The following is a 19,243-nucleotide window of genomic DNA, read 5'->3' as shown; positions in this document are numbered from 1 at the left end:
ATATCATTTGTCTCATAGTAAAGTATGCTTACTTTGCACCATTTTCTCACACTCAGTTTTTGAAACTTATGTCTTTGAGTGTTGGTATCCTACAATCTGACTGGAAGTGACAGGAGTTATATTGTTAGATATGCAGTTCTATGCTAATTAGTTGTCCATAGTTTAGGTAAGGTGTCCCTACTTTTCCAGAGCTATTGTCCAAAATTTTAGTGCCCATAGTTTGTGAGGTATGGCACCCAGATGTTCTGCATTTGATTTGTTTTTGAACTAGTGCAATTTGGCACACTCATTTATATTAATTTGGAGAGCCACAGTGTGCTCAGTTTCTAACTGAAACGTGTATGTTGTATTATGTATGATTGTAAAATGATTATTCAGTCCATGGTGGCTCAGAGCAGTAGTGCTATTATGGGAGTGTGACACACCTGTCCTCATTACAGAAGCAGCTCGTTGAAGGGTGTTCTTCACATAAGTTGGTTTGGGTGCAGTGGATATTAGGTGTTTATATAATGGTGTTGTACGACCATCAGGACATTTTGACTGTAAGTAATAAGCAAGAACAGGTTGCTAGCAGCAGTTGTGAAGATTACAGCAAGCAGAATGTTGGTAGTTTAAACAATGCTAAGATTCTACTGGAGATTTTCTTACAAAGATGATCGATAATATAGTTTAACAAGTTAAACACCCATGATGGTTGCAGATAATCACTCTGTTTTATTATAAATAGACAGGTGGGGTGATATTAAACATTTGTATTTACATAAAGAAGTAGTAAATAACTCTCATTAGGACAAGGTGGTAATAATTTTAAGTGACGTTGAAGCCACTTGAATTCTGCACTGTGCTTATCTTCATCAATCATTGAATTCTGCACTGTGCTCATCTTCATCATTGAATTCTGCACTGTACTCATCTTCATCATTGAATTCTGCACTGTACTCATCTTCATCATTGAATTCTGCACTGTGCTCATCTTCATCATTGAATTCCGCACTGTGCCTGTCTTCATCATCGAATTCTGCACTGTGCTCGTCTTCATCATTGCATTCTGCACTGTGCTCATCTTCATCATTGCATTCTGCACTGTGCTCATCTTCATCATTGAATTTCGCACTGTGCCTGTCTTCATCATCGAATTCTGCACTGTGCTCGTCTTCATCATCGAATTCTGCACTGTGCTCATCTTCATCATCGAATTCTGCACTGTCCTCATCTTCATCATTGAATTCTGCACTGTGCTCATCTTCATCATCGAATTCTGCACTGTGCTCATCTTCATCATCTAATTCTGCACTGTGCTCATCTTCATCATCGAATTCTGCACTGTGCTCATCTTCATCATCAAATTCTGCACTGTGCTCATCTTCATCATTGAATTTTGCACTGTGTTCATCTTCATCATTGAATTCTGCACTGTGCTCATCTTCATCATCGCATTCTGCACTGTGCTCATCTTCATCATCGAATTCTGCACTGTGCTCATCTTCATCATTGCATTCTGCACTGTGTTCATCTTCATCATTGAATTCTGCACTGTGCTCATCTTCATCATCGAATTCTGCACTGTGCTCATCTTCATCATTGAATTCTGCACTGTGCTCATCTTCATCATTGCATTCTGCACTGTGCTCATCTTCATCATCGAATTCTGCATTGTGCTCATCTTCATCATTGCATTCTGCACTGTGTTCATCTTCATTATTGAATTCCGCACTGTGCTCACCTTCATCATCGAATTCTGCACTGTGCTCATCTTCGTCATCGAATTCTGCACTGTGCTCATCTTCATCATTGAATTCTGCACTGTGCTCATCTTCATCATCGAATTCTGCACTGTGCTCATCTTCATCATCGAATTCTGCACTGTGCTCATCTTCATCATCAAATTCTGCACTGTGCTCATCTTCATCATTGAATTCTGCACTGTGCTCATCTTCATCATCGAATTCTGCACTGTGCTCATCTTCATCATCGAATTCTGCACTGTGCTCATCTTCATCATCGAATTCTGCACTGTGCTCATCTTCATCATTGCATTCTGCACTGTGCTCATCTTCATCATCGAATTCTGCACTGTGCTCATCTTCATCATTGCATTCTGCACTGTGCTCATCTTCATCATTGAATTCCGCACTGTGCCTGTCTTCATCATCGAATTCTGCACTGTGCTCATCTTCATCATTGAGTTCTGCACTGTGCTCATCTTCATTATAAAATTATGCACTGTGCTCGTCTTCATCGTCAAATTCTGCAATGCGCTCATCTTCATCATTGAATTCTGCACTGTGCTCTTCTTCATCATCGAATTCTGCACTGTGCTCATCTTCATCATTGCATTCTGCACTGTGTTCATCTTCATCATCGAATTCTGCACTGTGCTCATCTTCATCGTTGCATTCTGCACTGTGCTCATCTTCATCATTGAATTCTGCACTGTGCCTGTCTTCATCATCGAATTCTGCACTGTGCTCATCTTCATCATTGCATTCTGCACTGTGCTCGTCTTCATCATCGAATGATGCACTGTGCTCATCTTCATCATCGAATTCTGCACTGTGCTCATCTTCATCATCAAATTCTGCACTGTGCTCATCTTCATCATTGCATTCTGCACTGTGCTCATCTTCATCATTGCATTCTGCACTGTGCTCATCTTCATCATCAAATTCTGCACTGTGCTCATCTTCATCATTGAATTCTGCACTGTGCTCATCTTCATCATCATTGCATTCTGCACTGTGCTCATCTTCATCATCAAATTCTGCACTGTGCTCAGCTTCATCGTCAAATTCTGCACTGTGCTCAGCTTCATCATTGAATTCTGCACTGTGCTCATCTTCATCATCGAATTCTGCACTGTGCTCATCTTCATCATCAAATTCTGCACTGTGCTCAGCTTCATCATCAAATTCTGCACTGTGCTCAGCTTCATCATCGAAGTCTGCACTGTGCTCATCTTCATCATTGAATTCCGCACTGTGCTCATCTTCATCATTGAATTCTGCACTGTGTACATGTTCATCACTGCATTCTGCACTGTGCTCATCTTCATCATTGAATTCCGCACTGTGCTCATCTTCATCATTGAATTCTGCACTGTGCGCATGTTCATCACTGCATTCTGCACTGTGCTCATCTTCATCATTACATTCTGCACTGTGCTCATCTTCATCGGTATAATGATAAAATGAAGTAGGTGAATAGAGATGATTAGCCACACATAACATTTGCACTCTACACAATATTCTGATATACCTTTATGTAAAGAGCAGCACACGGTCCATAAACTACACTATTTGTGATGAATTTCTATTGGTAACAATAATATTTTGTAGTCAATACACTGAATACTTTTTTTAGAAGATATTTGTGTGTCTGTGGAAATATATGATATAGGGTTAGGATGAAATGTATGCATAGGATGATAAAAAGACACAGTAAAATTATGTATGTAAACTAGTATAATATTTTTGTCTTTGATCAAATACAAATATATTCTTTTATCTATTCAGTATATTTATAATTGCCTGTAATCCAATTGGTTTCATTTGTGATTTCATTGAACACATAAGCATTTTTGCAACATGCATTAAATATGCATGCCATACTCAGTATAACTTAGTAGATACATAATGCACCTTGTTAAGGTCAGTGATACATTAAAATGCATGCCCCAATGTTGCCAGTAGTTGTATCTGTAAAGCTTATTTAAATGCTATAAGATTACTACTCCCCTCTACAAAATGTAATTTACACAGTCAGTGGGCATTATGGAGTGTAGATCATGTGGTTGGTCTTAGGGACTGACTGACTAAAATGCCCTGATATTAACATTTTTTCAGGTTACTTTCTCCTTTTGCAGCCCTATTGCCTGGGATGCTGAGCTGCTTATAGACCACTGGAAAGCTAGTCTTCTCCGTCTGACTTACTATGTGTACCAGTACCAGTCTCCATTCTGAATGTGCAGGACTTTTGGCATAATTCATCTACATACAGCTGTTGTGGATTACGGTTGGGAGTGCCTTTTAACATGCTGAGAATACCACACCATTATGCAGATAATGTCTGCATCTCACCTGTGAGTCCTTTTCCTGTTTCAGAGTAGTAGGTGCATAAACAGAAAACAGCCCGAAGCACAGGCTACAAGTAATCCATCCACTGGCTAGAAGAGATAAGTGAATAGTTAGAGGGCAGCTCTGAGAATTTAGTAGAAAATTAGACAAAGTTAAGGGGTGTGGGAGTAACCATGGGGTATTACAAAATGCAAATGCATTTTATCTTGAAGTAATCAAATAGAGCATCTCTAAAGGTCTCATTAGCTGATGTTTAGTAGGGGGGAAGAAAGTAAAGACACAGTCAAGAAAGGACCAGCTTAAATATTTATGACTATCATGGGTGGAGATGTGTGTAGACTGAGTGAAATTTGTGCTGTAACAGAATAAAACAGGCTGGAATTAAACAGGAGCATGTTGCAATACTCCATCCGGAAGCCTTAGTATACACTGTATTTTAGAGAAGCATGGACCTGTTGCTGCTGTTATGGTGTTTTTCCTAAACATTTATAAGGAAGTTTGGTGTCAACTTATTTGTAGAAATGAATGTTTGGTGATTTATTTTCCCTTCTGTTTCTTTAGAGTCACCAGTGTGCAAAGCATTGAATTGTCCAGAAAATTCTCGTTGCATTGACTGGGGGAATGGCACTACCATCTGTGAGTGCATGCCTGGTTTCCAGAAAACTGAAAATGCCTGCCAGGGTAAGATGATTTTCTTCAAAGGTAATACTTTCAGAGTGTCAGAATCCAGGTGACTGATGTGAGTTAGTCAGAGTGTGAGTTAGTCAGAGTGTGAGATGATCATGTGTGTTTTCACCCTTTCTATATATTCTTTCCTCTTTATTATACTTTTGCGTGTTGTGTCTCCTGATCATCCTGTGTTCTCTGTGCTTTCATAGGTTCATAGGTTGGTACTAGGTTATCGTCCCTAGGTCCTATACAAGCCTAGCCATAACAATTCCCTGGCTATTTCTTTCCACAGTATTTACTTCCCTGGACCCCTGTCTAGCAGGGCAACTGACGTGATCCCCGGGGTGAATTTCTTATATCCCATCCAATCATCAAGGTTCCTTTTGAAGAGGGTCAAAGAGGCACTCTGCTTGACATTTATGGGCAGTCTATTCCAGAGTCTGGGAAGGCTCTTGGTCAGGAACCTATCCCTCCAGCATGTTTTGTTCACTGTGATGACAGGGTTTAGATCCCTGGAGCATGTGTCTCTGAGGGATTGGGATTTCTTTAAATGTAGCATGTCCAACAGCTCTGGGTTTGACACGGCCTTGTATGTTAAGCAGAGATCGCCTCTGAGTAGACAATATGCGACAGTGCATAAATGGAGTTTTTTTAGATGGTCAGCACAGGGCATATACTTTAGTGAGGTATTTCTGTGGCCTTTCCAGTTGTTGCAGATGTCTTGAGAGTTACATACCAAACGGGGTGTTGTATTCTATAATGGGTCTAATGATGGATGAGTACAGTGGGACAATGACCTCCTTTTTTCTGGATAAAAAGCCCTTAGTGATGAGGTGTGCCACATAGAAGGATTTTCTGACTGTTGTGTTGATGTGGTTATTGAAGGTGAGTCCACTGTCCACCTGTGTCCCTAAGTCTCATATCACACTTTCGGTGTTTAGTGTACTGCCACCTATGTGGTAATTCATGGGTACATGCTTTTTTCCCAAAGGAGATAACTATACATTTCTTGGCATTGAGCTTGAGCCCATGGCTCTGGCACCAAGCATCTGTTTCTGTAAGGTTCTTTTGTAGAATATCCACATCATTTGGGGATTCAATAATGGCTGGTGATCTAGGAAATGGTATATATAACTATATAGGGTGTGGAGGGCTTTTCCCCTACATATGGGGTTCTAATAACCTTATCTATGGGTAACTGCTTCCCCTTTGTGCTAGTGGGTAATTCTGAGAGGGCATAACCCCCCTTTATGGCAGAGTGTATAGCGGCATATGGCCAGCAAGTAATACCGGTACAGAACCATTCACAGCCATTTTAAGTTATGAAGGGCTCTCTACTGAAATATCAACACTAGGAATTCCAAAAAAAAAAGACAGGAAACATGGGAGAATATCAAGGGAGCCCTCCTGCACCCCATATGTAGGGGGCAAGCCCTCCACACCCTATATAGTTATATATACCAATTCCTAGATCACTATAACTCAGAGAAAATGGAATATTCTGAGAAATGGCATCTCAGACTTGATATATATAAGTCCAGTCTTGCGGCCATTCCGTCTCTGTATTTTGCGACTCACTCTAGCAGGTCAAGACATTTCAAATGGTTACCGTTGCAAAGCACATGCATTAAGCAACATTGTTAAAAGTATCCATGTGCATCTAGAGTACATGATAACAGGAAGGCAAGGGTAACTGCAGAGAAATTCACTTTTGAGGCAACAAACATATTTCTGATCACTACAGCATAGATGTTATGTATCATGTACTGAGGACTGGATGATACAAAGCAATTTTAGAGCAGTGCCTGCAGTCAGATTCTGTGCTTGAGCAGAAGCCTGGTGCCACAGATGTGTGTGCTCTATACTAAGGCTATACTAAGAATACTGAAACTACCTGCCATACCTTTTGCAAAGTCCAAGAGCATGCTAGCTTGCATTAATGCATCGTGGAGGCACAGTGCTTACTTCACCTTATGGTTTAAGAATTCTTTCTTACATGCTGTTCATGTATTTATTACTGTATTTTACTGTATTTTGTTGACCAAGGGGGCACAGTATTTCAGAATATCTTTAAAAAGTTCATTCATGCATGTTTTTTCCTTTCACACATGCTGTTTTTATACTTAGTTACTTACTTACTCATATCCAATGTGCAGAGCTCACTTTTGGTAGAAGTCTGGGGAGAAGAGTTCCAGGTTAATGTAAGTACATAAGTATAAAGCATGTTAGAACATAAAGTAAGAGATACAGCACTGCTTACACATGCATTGAGCTGCAAAATAAATGGCTTTATCTAAGTGACATAAACCTAAATGCACAATGGCATGAGCTGGACAATACAAGGCCTAATCAAGGCCACAGCATTTACTGAACAAGTATCTGATGTCATAGTTTACCAGAATGCACTTGGTTTAACTCCATTAGAAGCAGGATAATGAATGTGATTAGGAAGGCACCTTATGTCACATCCAGCATGTCTTTCTTGGAACATTCCGCCACTTTACAAGACAAATATGGCAATTGTTACAAACATGAGATGGGAGGGTATGCATCAAGATATACCCAATATTTATTTGATAAAAGCTACAAGAAAGACCCAACAAAGCACAGTGCAATACCTTAAACCTCCTGTAGTGGAGGACCATGGGATTTATGTAGAACAACCCCTTAAGAACATACATGTGTTTCAGCTGTATGACATCCGAATGCCCATGACTTCATTACTGTTTACTTTTTAAGTCTTTATGGGTACATTCAGGCCAATAAAGGCGTACTTCACTAGCTGTAAACATGCATGCTTTGCCTTTTTCTGAACTTGACAGTAGAGCATGAATGGATAACTCGAATGTTTGGCCATACTTTGGAAATATAGAGCTTAAAAACAAGCCTGATGTCCATAAACATCAGGGTGACCGCAAAATATCTCAAATAACATCCAAATCAAGGGGTAAAAAGGTCACAAAGACAAACCATTTAGTAAAAACTACAAGAAAGACCCAGCCAAGCTAGAATCTTCACTGTGTAATACCTTTTAATATCCATAGAGCAGATGTGTCAGTTTGCAGCCTTGGCATATCTGCAGCCTTGTATGTACCTGGTCCATACTGGCAACTAAAGACTATCGTACTGACACAAAGTGCTGCAGGGATGGACTGATTGAAGGAGATGTAGGTTCTATGACAAACCACGGCAGCTGCCTACTTTACATATGATGAGGGCATTTACTATCCATTCACCAGGTAAGTGGATTTAATTGACCCATTTTATAGATTCATAGGTTCATAGGTGTTTACTAGGCTAACGACTACAAGGGCCTTTTTAAGCCTAGCCATGCATCCCAAGCCTCTGACAAGTTCTAACACCTTTGATAAGTGTAAGCATGGGCCTGGGACTAGGAGATAAACCATTTACAGGTTATCTGTGTCCATTAGACACATAGGTGCCAAATCAGGGATGAATTTCCAGTTTCCCATCCAGTTGTCCAAGCTGCACTTGAATTGGGTTAGGGAGGAACTCTGCTTCACATGGATGGGGTATCTGTTCCATAGACAGGGTAGTCTCTGGGATACATACTTATCTCTACAGCAGGTCCTATTTGTATCACAGGCAAGGTTTAAGTCTTTAGAATGGGTAATTCTGGTGATGTATGTTTTGTGGATATGTGGGAGGTCCAACAAAGTGGGGTCTGACAATGCCCTGTATGCCAGGCATAGATCTCCCCTCAAAAGCCTGTAGGAGACAGAATACAGGGATAGGGCCTTGAGATAGTCTGCATAGGAGATTTTACTTACCCCTGTATTCTTATAGTAAGGAACCTCTGTGGATGTTCCAATTGTTGGATATGCCTGGTTAGGTACATAGCAAAGGGGGCATTGTACTCAATGATAGGTCTGATTAATGCCAAATACAGTGGAAGAATGACTTCCTTGGACTTAGATGCCATACCTTTGTGTATAAGTTGAACAACACAGAATGATTTCCTCACCACTGTAGACACATGATGCTCAAAGGCTAGATTACTATCTATGTGTGTCCCTAAGTCCCTGACTACTGGGTCAGCTCTAAGGGGTGTGTTGTCACTATGATAGTTAGCCATGACCTAAGCTCAGAGAGCAGAACATTCTGGCATCATACTTACATTCAAGGCATAGCCTTCTTGGTTGGGAAGGTGGCCTAATGGTTAAGGTGTTTGCCTTACAAACACAAGGTGCAGGGTTTGAGTCTCACAAGGAATAATTGGCTAGGCTTTAAATGGCTCTCAAGGGCAGTTAGCTTACTACTAATCTATGAAATCTATGAAGCCATGTCCTAAAATAATGGTGAAACACAACATTAACAGGACCTGTCTGGGTTGCCTGACGATGTACCCGTGTGTCTGTACAAAGTGATGCAGCAGCTATACATTAGACTTAAATCATGATCGCCCAAAGCAAGGCCACCTTCCATGGGTGGGAGATTGGCATAATGGTGGTGGGAGATTAGCATATGGTTAAGGTATTTATCTTACAGACACAAGGTACAGGGTTTGCTTCTGACATGGGGTAATTAGCTATGCTTAAAATGGTCCATAAAGGCAATTAGCCTAGTACTAATCTATGAACCTATGGACATCCAGATTACTCTCAGACATGCAGATATCTTACTAGCATGTCACATGCAGACATATATATAAAGGATTAGCACATCTCAAGAGTGGTCAAACAATATGACATGCTTGAGCTATTCCACATCCAACTAAGCACTGGAAAAAATCACTTTCCATATCCTTGCTAGTTGCAGGTCCTCCACCATGAACTAGGAAAAACACACATCGTAGTTGAATTTACTAGAATCACTTACCATTCAGCCCAATACTATATTCATGGGTGGTTTCACTACCCTTCCATTATCTGGGAAGAATACATGACCACTAACACATAGGCTGAAAGATTTCTAGACTTTGTCAATGCAAATGCCCTGGAGCAGCTAGTCTGCACTCCCACTAGGGGTACAAATATCCTAAATCTTGTACTCACAAACATGGGAGAGTGTTGCACCCTCCCCAAGTGTGATGTCTTCATTGGTTAGATCAGATCACAAAGTGGCCTTCTGTGAAATAAACTTAAAACTAGAACCCCACCTTAACAAAACTTTAAGACTTTTCTAAGATAAACTATCTCCTTTTAAGTGATGGCATAGCTATTTTTCAAGTTCCCTCAACCCATAAAACAGAGAAGCCTTTTAAAACCATATAAGCAACTGCATAGAAATGGCAGTACCAGACCAAATTAAACCTAGAACAAACTGCAAAAACAATCCACCCTGATGGACTCCTGATATGAATAGGTTGCATTACAAAAGAAAGAAAAGCCTGTCTAGAAGTTAATAGAGAAGTACACAACAGAGCAAAAACTCCCTCATTAGTCTAAATAAGCAAATTAGGAGTGTAGTCCATTCTTCAAAAGCAGGTTTTGAGGCAAAATTAGCCTCCTCAACTAAGGATAACCATAAGGCATTTTCAGTTATGTCCACAATCTTAACAGCAACACCCAACAATGTGTAGAATTAGTTATAGATGGCATCACCTGCATCCAGCAAGAATATATAGGAAATCTGCTAGCTGATAAATTCAGCTCATATTTCACTTCCCCATCACCTTCAGTTACACCCATGAACTACCCTCCACCATTTCTCTACCATATACTTAAGAACAGGTCACCATTGCACTCTCTAAAATTAAAAACACATATTTGATGGGTCCGAACTATATCCTAGAATGCCTCATAAACAGCTTGAAATAGGATATATCAGACCCACTAGAATCTCTGTTTAACCACAGCGTCCAGAATGGCTTTGTCCCCATGGAGTGGAGGACAGCAACAGTCATCCCTCTGCGTAAAATCAAAAGCCCAGGAAACTGCAGATCCATAAGTCTGGCTAGCCTTATAAGCAAGGCCATGGAAGAAGGATCATGGACCTGAAAAATAGCGACAGAGCAAACATGCAAATACTGGACCCAACGCAATCTGACTTTGTCAAGGGGAAATGATGCCTGCTAAATCTGGTGGACTTCTTTGAGAAAGTCACTATGGCCATGGATGAAGATAAAACTGCATACTGCGTACCTTGATCTGACTAAGGCATTTGACACAATTTCCTACTTGGATATTATAGATAAATTCACAAAACTGGGTATAAATCCCTGCATTATCAGATGGATAACAAATGGTTTATGGACAGGACACATTGTTAGAGTGGGAGAATCCAGTCCAGCAAGAGGCTGGTTGCTAGTGGTGTGCCACAAGGCTCAGTGCTGGAAAATCTCCTGTTCGGAATATACTTTTCAGAAGTCAAGGCTAGTGTAGAAGGCTTTTGGCTGACCAAGTCTGCTAATGACTACAAGGTGGTGGCAATCATTAAATCCCCCCAATGATGCAGAGCTATGGCCTAAAAATAAATGCAAAGAGATGCATAATTATACCTTTTGAGAAGCCAAATACCCATGCAGATTGCAACATTAATTTCACACCTCTAAGAGTGGATTCAGAGATGAAAAACCTTGGTACATAGATAGAAAGTAGCCTGAACTTTGACCACTATGTTCACAGTCGTGAGGACGTCCTCCTATGTGGCACAGTAAAGGCATGACATCCAGATCCACTGTACTCAGTCCTCATCAGATCTGTATGAAGTACAGTATACCTTTTGGCATGTACTCAGGGTTTTAACGTTTAATAAATTTCTGTTTTAGGAAGTATCTGCTATCTTCTCACTTATTTGTTTTTTGAATGTTGGTATAGCACAAGCAAAACAAACTAAAAATTCAGGAAAACAGGTAGAGGGAAGCAAGGCAGCAAACACCAACAGATGAAAGTTAATCTTCTTTAATACAGATAAAATGTGAAGTGCTTTTCGTTTGAGGCTGTGCTTAAACTTCTTCAGACAAACTGATTACACAAATCACAAATATATATACCAATTAGGTGAGCTGCTCACACAAGCACTAAATCAATTAAGCAATTAAAAACTGCACCAAGGTAATAAAGCATTTAAAGGCATATAAAACAAAACTGCCTAAATGCTCTTAATACATGTTTGTACTTAAAACCACCTTCAACTGTTGCAAAATAAAATAAAATAAAAATAAAAATATAACCGTCCAACATGTTGATTAAATAACCTACTGAGGATAGATGTATATATCAACTAATGTATACTACAAAAAATAAAAAATATAAAAAATGTGAAAAGTATATATGTATATATATGCATCTATCTTGATAAACTTTTAAGTTTTAAAACACTGACAATAGAACAGCATTCATTAAGTCCAGGGGTATTATACGCATTTAATCTAACTTGCCACATAAGTTCTAATTCTTCCAGTTTTAATGGAGTAGGGCCACCCCTAGGATCTTCGTGAATCTGATCTATTATCATAAATTTAAATTTGTGGTCCGGGTTGAGACTGACATGCTTAGCCAGAGCATTGTTGAGTTTATTCTTCCAAATTGCATAAATATGTTCATACAAACGGTCACGGAGACGTCTCTCCATTTTCCCTATATAGAACGATAAACAATTCTGGCATTGTGCTAGATAAACTATCATTTTAGAAATGCAATTCACTCGACATTTCAAAAAGTATTGATGGTTGTGAATAATTAATCTATTAGATTCACTAACATATTGGCAGTAGTTACAAGACTGACACTTGAACATACCCGGTGTTTTTGGGTATGTGCGTTGGCATTGCTCGAGAAGGGACTTTAAATTTTTTGCCCTTCTATACATGACCACTGGTCTGTTGCCAACTTTATTGAAAATACTGAAATCACTTTTAAAGATAGCCCAATTTTTACATAAAATTTCATAACAAGACTTACTATTAATACTGAAAGTAGTGATAAATGATGGAACATTCACATGGTAGGTTCACATGGTGTATTAATGTCATCTATTAAAACATTAACTGCACTACTATGCCATACCACTTCTACATTCATAGAATTAATATTTAATAAAGGTTTAAATAAACGCCTATTCAGTTTGGACCCCACTTCTTCTATAAGGTCATTAATCAGATTCTCAGGATAGCCTCGGTGGATGAACATATTTTTTAATAAACGACATTCTTCAATGAATTCGGCATTGAGGTGACATGCGGGTTGCCCTGACTAACTGGCCCTTAACTACAGCTCACTTCTGGTGCTGAGGATGACAGCTATAATAATGCAAAAATGCATTAGAATATGTGCTTTTTCTATGTATCTTAGCTGTATACCTCTGAAGTGAAGAATTTTTAGTTAATAAAATGTCAAGGTATGCTATAGAATCCATACTAAAAGAAGATGTAAATGTAGTGATGTTCGTAGTTAGGGAAGTGAGTAAACCATTGTTCAAAGAGCCAGAATCCGGTAGAGCTGGAAGGTTAGGTGAATTCACTTCATTATGAAGAATTTCTGGCGTCTTATCCAAAGAGTTGCTGCCAATATTTGCCTCTAATCCTGACACCATAAACAAACTGGTATAGCACAAGCAAAAACAAACTAAAAATCCACGAAAACAGGTAGAGGGAAGCAAGGCAGCAAACACCAACAGATGAAAGTCAATCTTCTTTAATACAGATAAATATACCTTCAGAATCCACCAATAAGTGCCAACGACTGCTAAATAAATTATGTTCCACAGTTTATTGTAACAAGGCATGAACACGAACTGATACGACAAGCAGATAAAACAAACAAGCAAAAACAGAATTGTAAGCAAAACAGAGTTAAGCGCTTTCAACCATAGTAACTGGTCTTCATCAGAACTGCTACATTTTAATTATTCCGCTACTTAAATAAACTTTTTGGTGCCAAAAACGCTCACCCCATCTTAATGATATATAAACATATTATTGGATGAATGAATAACAATAAAAATCAATCCTTCCACAACATATGAACATTTAAATATTTAAAATATTTAGAATACCTTCTGCCAAACCTTTAAAATTCTCAGATTTAAACAAGGCAACTACATTCTTCATTTTTAACTATAAATATATATATATATATAAATGCAAATATGTTGCTAAGCAATTTAATATAATTATTAAAAAACTAATTTTACAGAAACACACATAATATAAGTATAATATGATATTCAATAACTATCAATAAACCTAAGAAAATAGAAGTATGAAATACATATATATAAAAGTGTGAAATACATATTTATTTATGATAGAGAATATAAAAAATATATGTATGATGGAGAATGTAAAAAATATAGAAATTGAATATATATCTATATTCTTATGCATATGAATTATGTTACTTAATAATAATAACTAGAGGGACAACAAAGATGTAAATGGACTGTTCCATTTTCGTTAAAAAAAAAATATATATATATTTTTTTATTTCTCCTTTTAAAAATCAACTAATCAAATATTAATTATTTGATGTAACTATAAAATTGTAAAATTATAACTATATAATATAAAATAACTACTAGAATTTTATTCAAATTGCATAAATATGTAAATAAATAAAAGAATTACATAAATATATAGATTTATAAATAGATAAATAAATATCTTATAATTCATAATATCTCTTATACCAATAACAACAATTTGGGTGATATAAATTCATTTAAACCAGGAAAAGTGGTGGCATCTAAACATATTTGCCACCATGTTTCTTTATATGCTAGTAAACTCTTAATATCACCACCTCTAGGGTCCATTTCTATTATATCAAGAATACTGAAAGTAAAATAATGGTCATCACCTTTAGTGTCTACATGCCGAAATAAGGCATTAGTTTTATCTTTGGTCTTTATACTGTAACTCAAATTTTTTTTTCTTTTCTTCTCAGTATATCTATGTTCCATAAGAGACTTCATATTTCTACCCATTTTATATATAAAATTTGGTTTGGTTCCCAATAATTTTACCAGGCTTATATCACTACTTAATAAATGACATAATTTATAAATAATTCTTTTAACCTGATCTACCCCTAAATTATATTGTAATATGAATAATCTCTGATAATTATGATTTGATATGTTCATTAGGGATTTATTTTCACAATTGTTAAATAATATGCTACCTGCTCCCAATAATGGTCTATATTTTATATTCCACTGATTGGTAACATATACAATTAAAATTATTGGGAACCAAACCAAATGTTATATATAAAATGGGTAGAAATATGAAGTCTCTTATGGAACATAGATATACTGAGAAGAAAAGAAAACATTTTTTGAGTAACAATAATAGAAGTAGTAAATGTGGATTCTGCAATCAATGTAAATATATGTCCTTGGAAAGTAAGATAAAATTACAGAATGGATTGAAATCTAATATAAGATGTAGATATATGAATTGTAATACAAAAAATTTAGTATATTTAGCTAAATGTGGTAAATGTCCAAGTTTCTACATTGGAAAGATGGAAAGATGTCTTAAAAGACATATATATGACCACATCTACAGTATAAAGACCAAAGATAAAACTAATGCCTTATTTCGGCATGTAGACACTAAAGGTGATGACCATTATTTTACTTTCAGTATTCTTGATATAATAGAAATGGACCCTAGAGGTGGTGATATTAAATGTTTACTAGCATATAAAGACACATGGTGGCAAATATGTTTAGATGCCACCACTTTTCCTGGTATAAATGAATTTATATCAACCAAATCAATTATTTGTATAAGAGATATTATGAATTATAAGATATTTATTTATCTATTTATAGATCTATATATTTATGTAATTCTTTTATTTATTTACATATTTATGCAATTTTAATAAAATTCTAGTAGTTATTTTATATTATATAGTTATAATTTTGCAATTTTATAGTTACATCAAATAATTAATATTTGATTAGTTGATTTTTATAAGGGGAAATAAAAAATATATATATATTTTTTTAACGAAAATGGAACAGTCCATTTACATCTTTGTTGTCCCTCGAGTTATTATTATTAAGTAACATAATTCATATGCATAAGAATATAGATATATATTCAATTTCTATATTTTTTACATTCTCCATCATACATATATTTTTTATATTCTCTATCATAAATATATATGTATTTCACACTTTTATATATATGTATTTCATACTTCTATTTTCTTAGATTTATTGATAATTACTGAATATCATATTATACTTAGATTATGTGTGTTTCTATAAAATTAGTTTTTTAATAATTATATTAAATTGCTTAGCAACATATTTACATTTATATATATATATATATATATATATATATATATATATATATATATATATAGTTAAAAAAGAAGAACGTAGTTGCCTTGTTTAAATCTGAGAATTTTAAAGGTTTGGCAGAAGGTATTCTAAATATTTTAAATATTTAAATGTTCATATGTTGTGGAAGGATTGTTTTTTATTGTTATTCATTCATCCAATAATGTGTTTATATATCATTAAGATGGGGTGAGCGTTTTTGGTGCCAAAAAGTTTATTTAAGTAGCGGAATAATTAAAATGTAGCAGTTCTGATGAAGACCAGTTACTATGGTTGAAAGGGCTTATCTCTGTTTCACTTACAATTCTGTTTTTGCTTGTTTGTTTTATCTGCTTGTCGTATCAGTTCGTGTTCGTGCCTTGTTACAATAAACTGTGGAACATAATTTATTTAGCAGTCATTGGCACTTATTGGTGGTTTCCGAAGGTATTTTTGGAGGTACTGTGAAGCAAATTTTATTCTGTTAATACAGATAAAATGTGAAGTGCTTTTCGTTTGAGACTGTGCTCAAACTTCTTCAGACAAACTGATTACACAAATCACAAATATATATACCAATTAGGTGAGCTGCTCACATAAGCACTACATCAATTAAGCAATTAAAGAACTCAACCTAGTTAAGAACGTTTGGATATTGTTCTTAACAATAACTTTTTCATGTTTAATAATTAATTTTATCTGCAAAAGGTTGGGGTAGCAATGGGCTCCCCCTGTGGTGGTAGTATAGCCAATCTGGTAATGGCTCATTGGGAACACTCTTTTGTTTTATCTAATTCTGATTACAAAGATGTGTTCATTTTCTATACACGTTACCTTGATGACATTTGTATTTTACTTAAAGGTGACAGAGCTATTAGTGACATGGTAGTCGACTATTTCAACAGCACCACAGAATTCCTAAAGTGTACATCTTCTTTTAGCATGGATTCTATAGCATACCTTGACATTTTATTAACTAAAAATTCTTCACTTCAGAGGTATACAGCTAAGATACATAGAAAAAGCACATATTCTAATGCGTTTTTGCATTATTCTAGCTGTCATCCTCAGCACCAGAAGTGAGCTGTAGTTAAGGGCCAGTTAGTCAGGGCAGTCCGCATGTCAACTCTTGATGCCGACTTCATTGAAGAATGTTGTTTATTAAAAAATATGTTCATCCACCGAGGCTATCCTGAGAATCTGATTAATGAACCTATAGAAGAAGTGGGGTCCAAATGGAATAGGCAGTTATTTAAACCTTTATTAAATATTAATTCTACGAACGTAGAAGTGGTACAGCATAGTAGTGCAGTTAATGTTTTAATAGATGACATTAATACACCATGTGAACCTACGGGTCATGTTCCATCATTTATCACTACTTTCAGTATTAATAGTAAGTCTTGTTATGAAATTTTATGTAACAATTGGGCTATCTTTAAAAGTAATTTCAGTATTTTCAATAAAGTTGGCAACAGACCAGTGGTCACTTATAGAATTACAAAAAAAATTTAAAGTCCCTTCTCGAGCAACGCCAACGCACATACCCAAAAACCGGGTATGTTCAAGTGTCAGTCTTGTAACTACTGCCAATATGTTATTGAATCTAATAGATTAATTATTCACAACCATCAATACTTTTTGAAATGTCGAGTGAATTGCAATTCTAAAATGATAGTTTATCCAGCACAATGCCAGAATTGTTTATCGTTCTACATAGGGAAAACGGAGAAACGTCACTGTGACCGTTTGTATGAACATATTTATGCAATTTGGAAGAATAAACTCAACAATGCTCTGGCTAAGCATGTCAGTGTCAACCCAGACCACAAATTTAAATTTATGATAACAGATCAGATTCACGAAGATCCTAGGGGTGGCCCTACTCCATTAAAACTGGAAGAATTAGAACTTATGTGGCAAGTTAGATTAAATGTGTATAATACCCCTGGACTTAATGAATGCTGTTCTATTGTCAGTGTTTTAAAACTTAAGCATTTATCAAGATAGATGCATATATATATATATATATATATATATATATATACATATATACTTTTCACATTTTTATATATATATATATTTTTTTGTAGTATACATTAGTTGATATATACATCTATCCCCAGTAGGTTATTTAATCAACATGTTGGACGGTTATATTTTTATTTTTATTTTATTTTATTTTGCAACAGTTGAAGGAGGTTTTAAGTACAAACATGCATTAAGAGTATTTAGGCAGTTTTGTTTGATATGCCTTTAAATGCTTTATTACTTTGGCGCAGTTTTTAATTGTTTAATTGATGTAGTCCTTGTGTGAGCAGCTCACCTAATTGGTATATATATTTGTGATTTGTGTAATCAGTTTGTCTGAAGAAGTTTGAGCACAGTCTCAAACGAAAAGCGCTTCACATTTTATCTGTATTAAAGATGATTAACTTTCATCTGTTGGTGTTTGCTGCCTTGCTTCCCTCTACCTGTTTTCATGGATTTTTGTTTTTTGAATGTACTCAGGTTTGTCAGGGTTTAGCAGAGGCTGCTTTGCTGGGATTTTAACCGGCAGTGTGGGACTCGGGATCAGGCTGCTGATCCTGGGACAGTCTCGCTCAAATAGGGATGCCTGGCAACTCTGCATGTAGTTGATCAGGCACTTGCAACAGCTGGAACGGCCTTAGTGGTTCCTTACATTAAAAAAAATACATAAATAAATAAATAAAGGATGTAAACAATATGTCCTATGCAGATTGACTAAAGGCCCTATCCTGTTACTCTGTCTCCTACTGACTATGAAGGCATGATAATTTATGCCTAACCTACAAGGCACTTTCAATTCCAGCCCTGATGGAACTGTTGCACATTCACAAGACAAACTGCACAAGGACCACCTGATCTAAGGAACTGAACCTGGGCTGTGACATGAACAAAACATGCTAGAGGGACAGGTACATGTCTCAGAGATTGTCCCTTCTCTGGAACAAGCTTCCTGTTCTTGTAAAGCAGAGATCTTCCCTAACCCTCTTCAAATGCAGTTTGGACCAGTGGATGGGGAATCATAATTTCACTCCTGGAGTGGCACCCGTGTCTCTTATGGACAGGAGCAGTCAGTAAAATACTCAAAGACATAGACACAAACCTAAGCATTCCCTTAGGAATTGAAAACTGGATAAAATTTGATTAAAAATGGCTAGGTTTGTGAGAGCTGTTGAGCCTTTAGCCTAGTAATCTCCTATGAACCTATGAACTTATGAACATTGATG

General features: G+C 36.5%; 1 protein-coding gene across 1 annotated transcript in view; it reads left to right on the top strand.

Annotated features, from left to right (window-relative positions):
- STAB1 (stabilin 1) overlaps positions 1-19,243 on the top strand; it is a 2,761,215-nt gene that overhangs the window by 271,627 nt on the left and 2,470,345 nt on the right. The window contains exon 7 of the mRNA XM_044078505.1: positions 4,635-4,754. Within this exon, the coding sequence (XP_043934440.1) occupies positions 4,635-4,754 (120 nt within the window). The remainder of the gene's footprint in view (positions 1-4,634; positions 4,755-19,243) is intronic.

Source organism: Protopterus annectens, chromosome 7.part1 (genome assembly GCF_019279795.1).
Source record: "Protopterus annectens isolate FY-2018-M chromosome 7.part1, PAN1.0, whole genome shotgun sequence".
Classification (NCBI taxonomy): domain Eukaryota; kingdom Metazoa; phylum Chordata; order Ceratodontiformes; family Protopteridae; genus Protopterus; species Protopterus annectens.
This window is presented reverse-complemented; position numbering and strand designations above follow the sequence as displayed.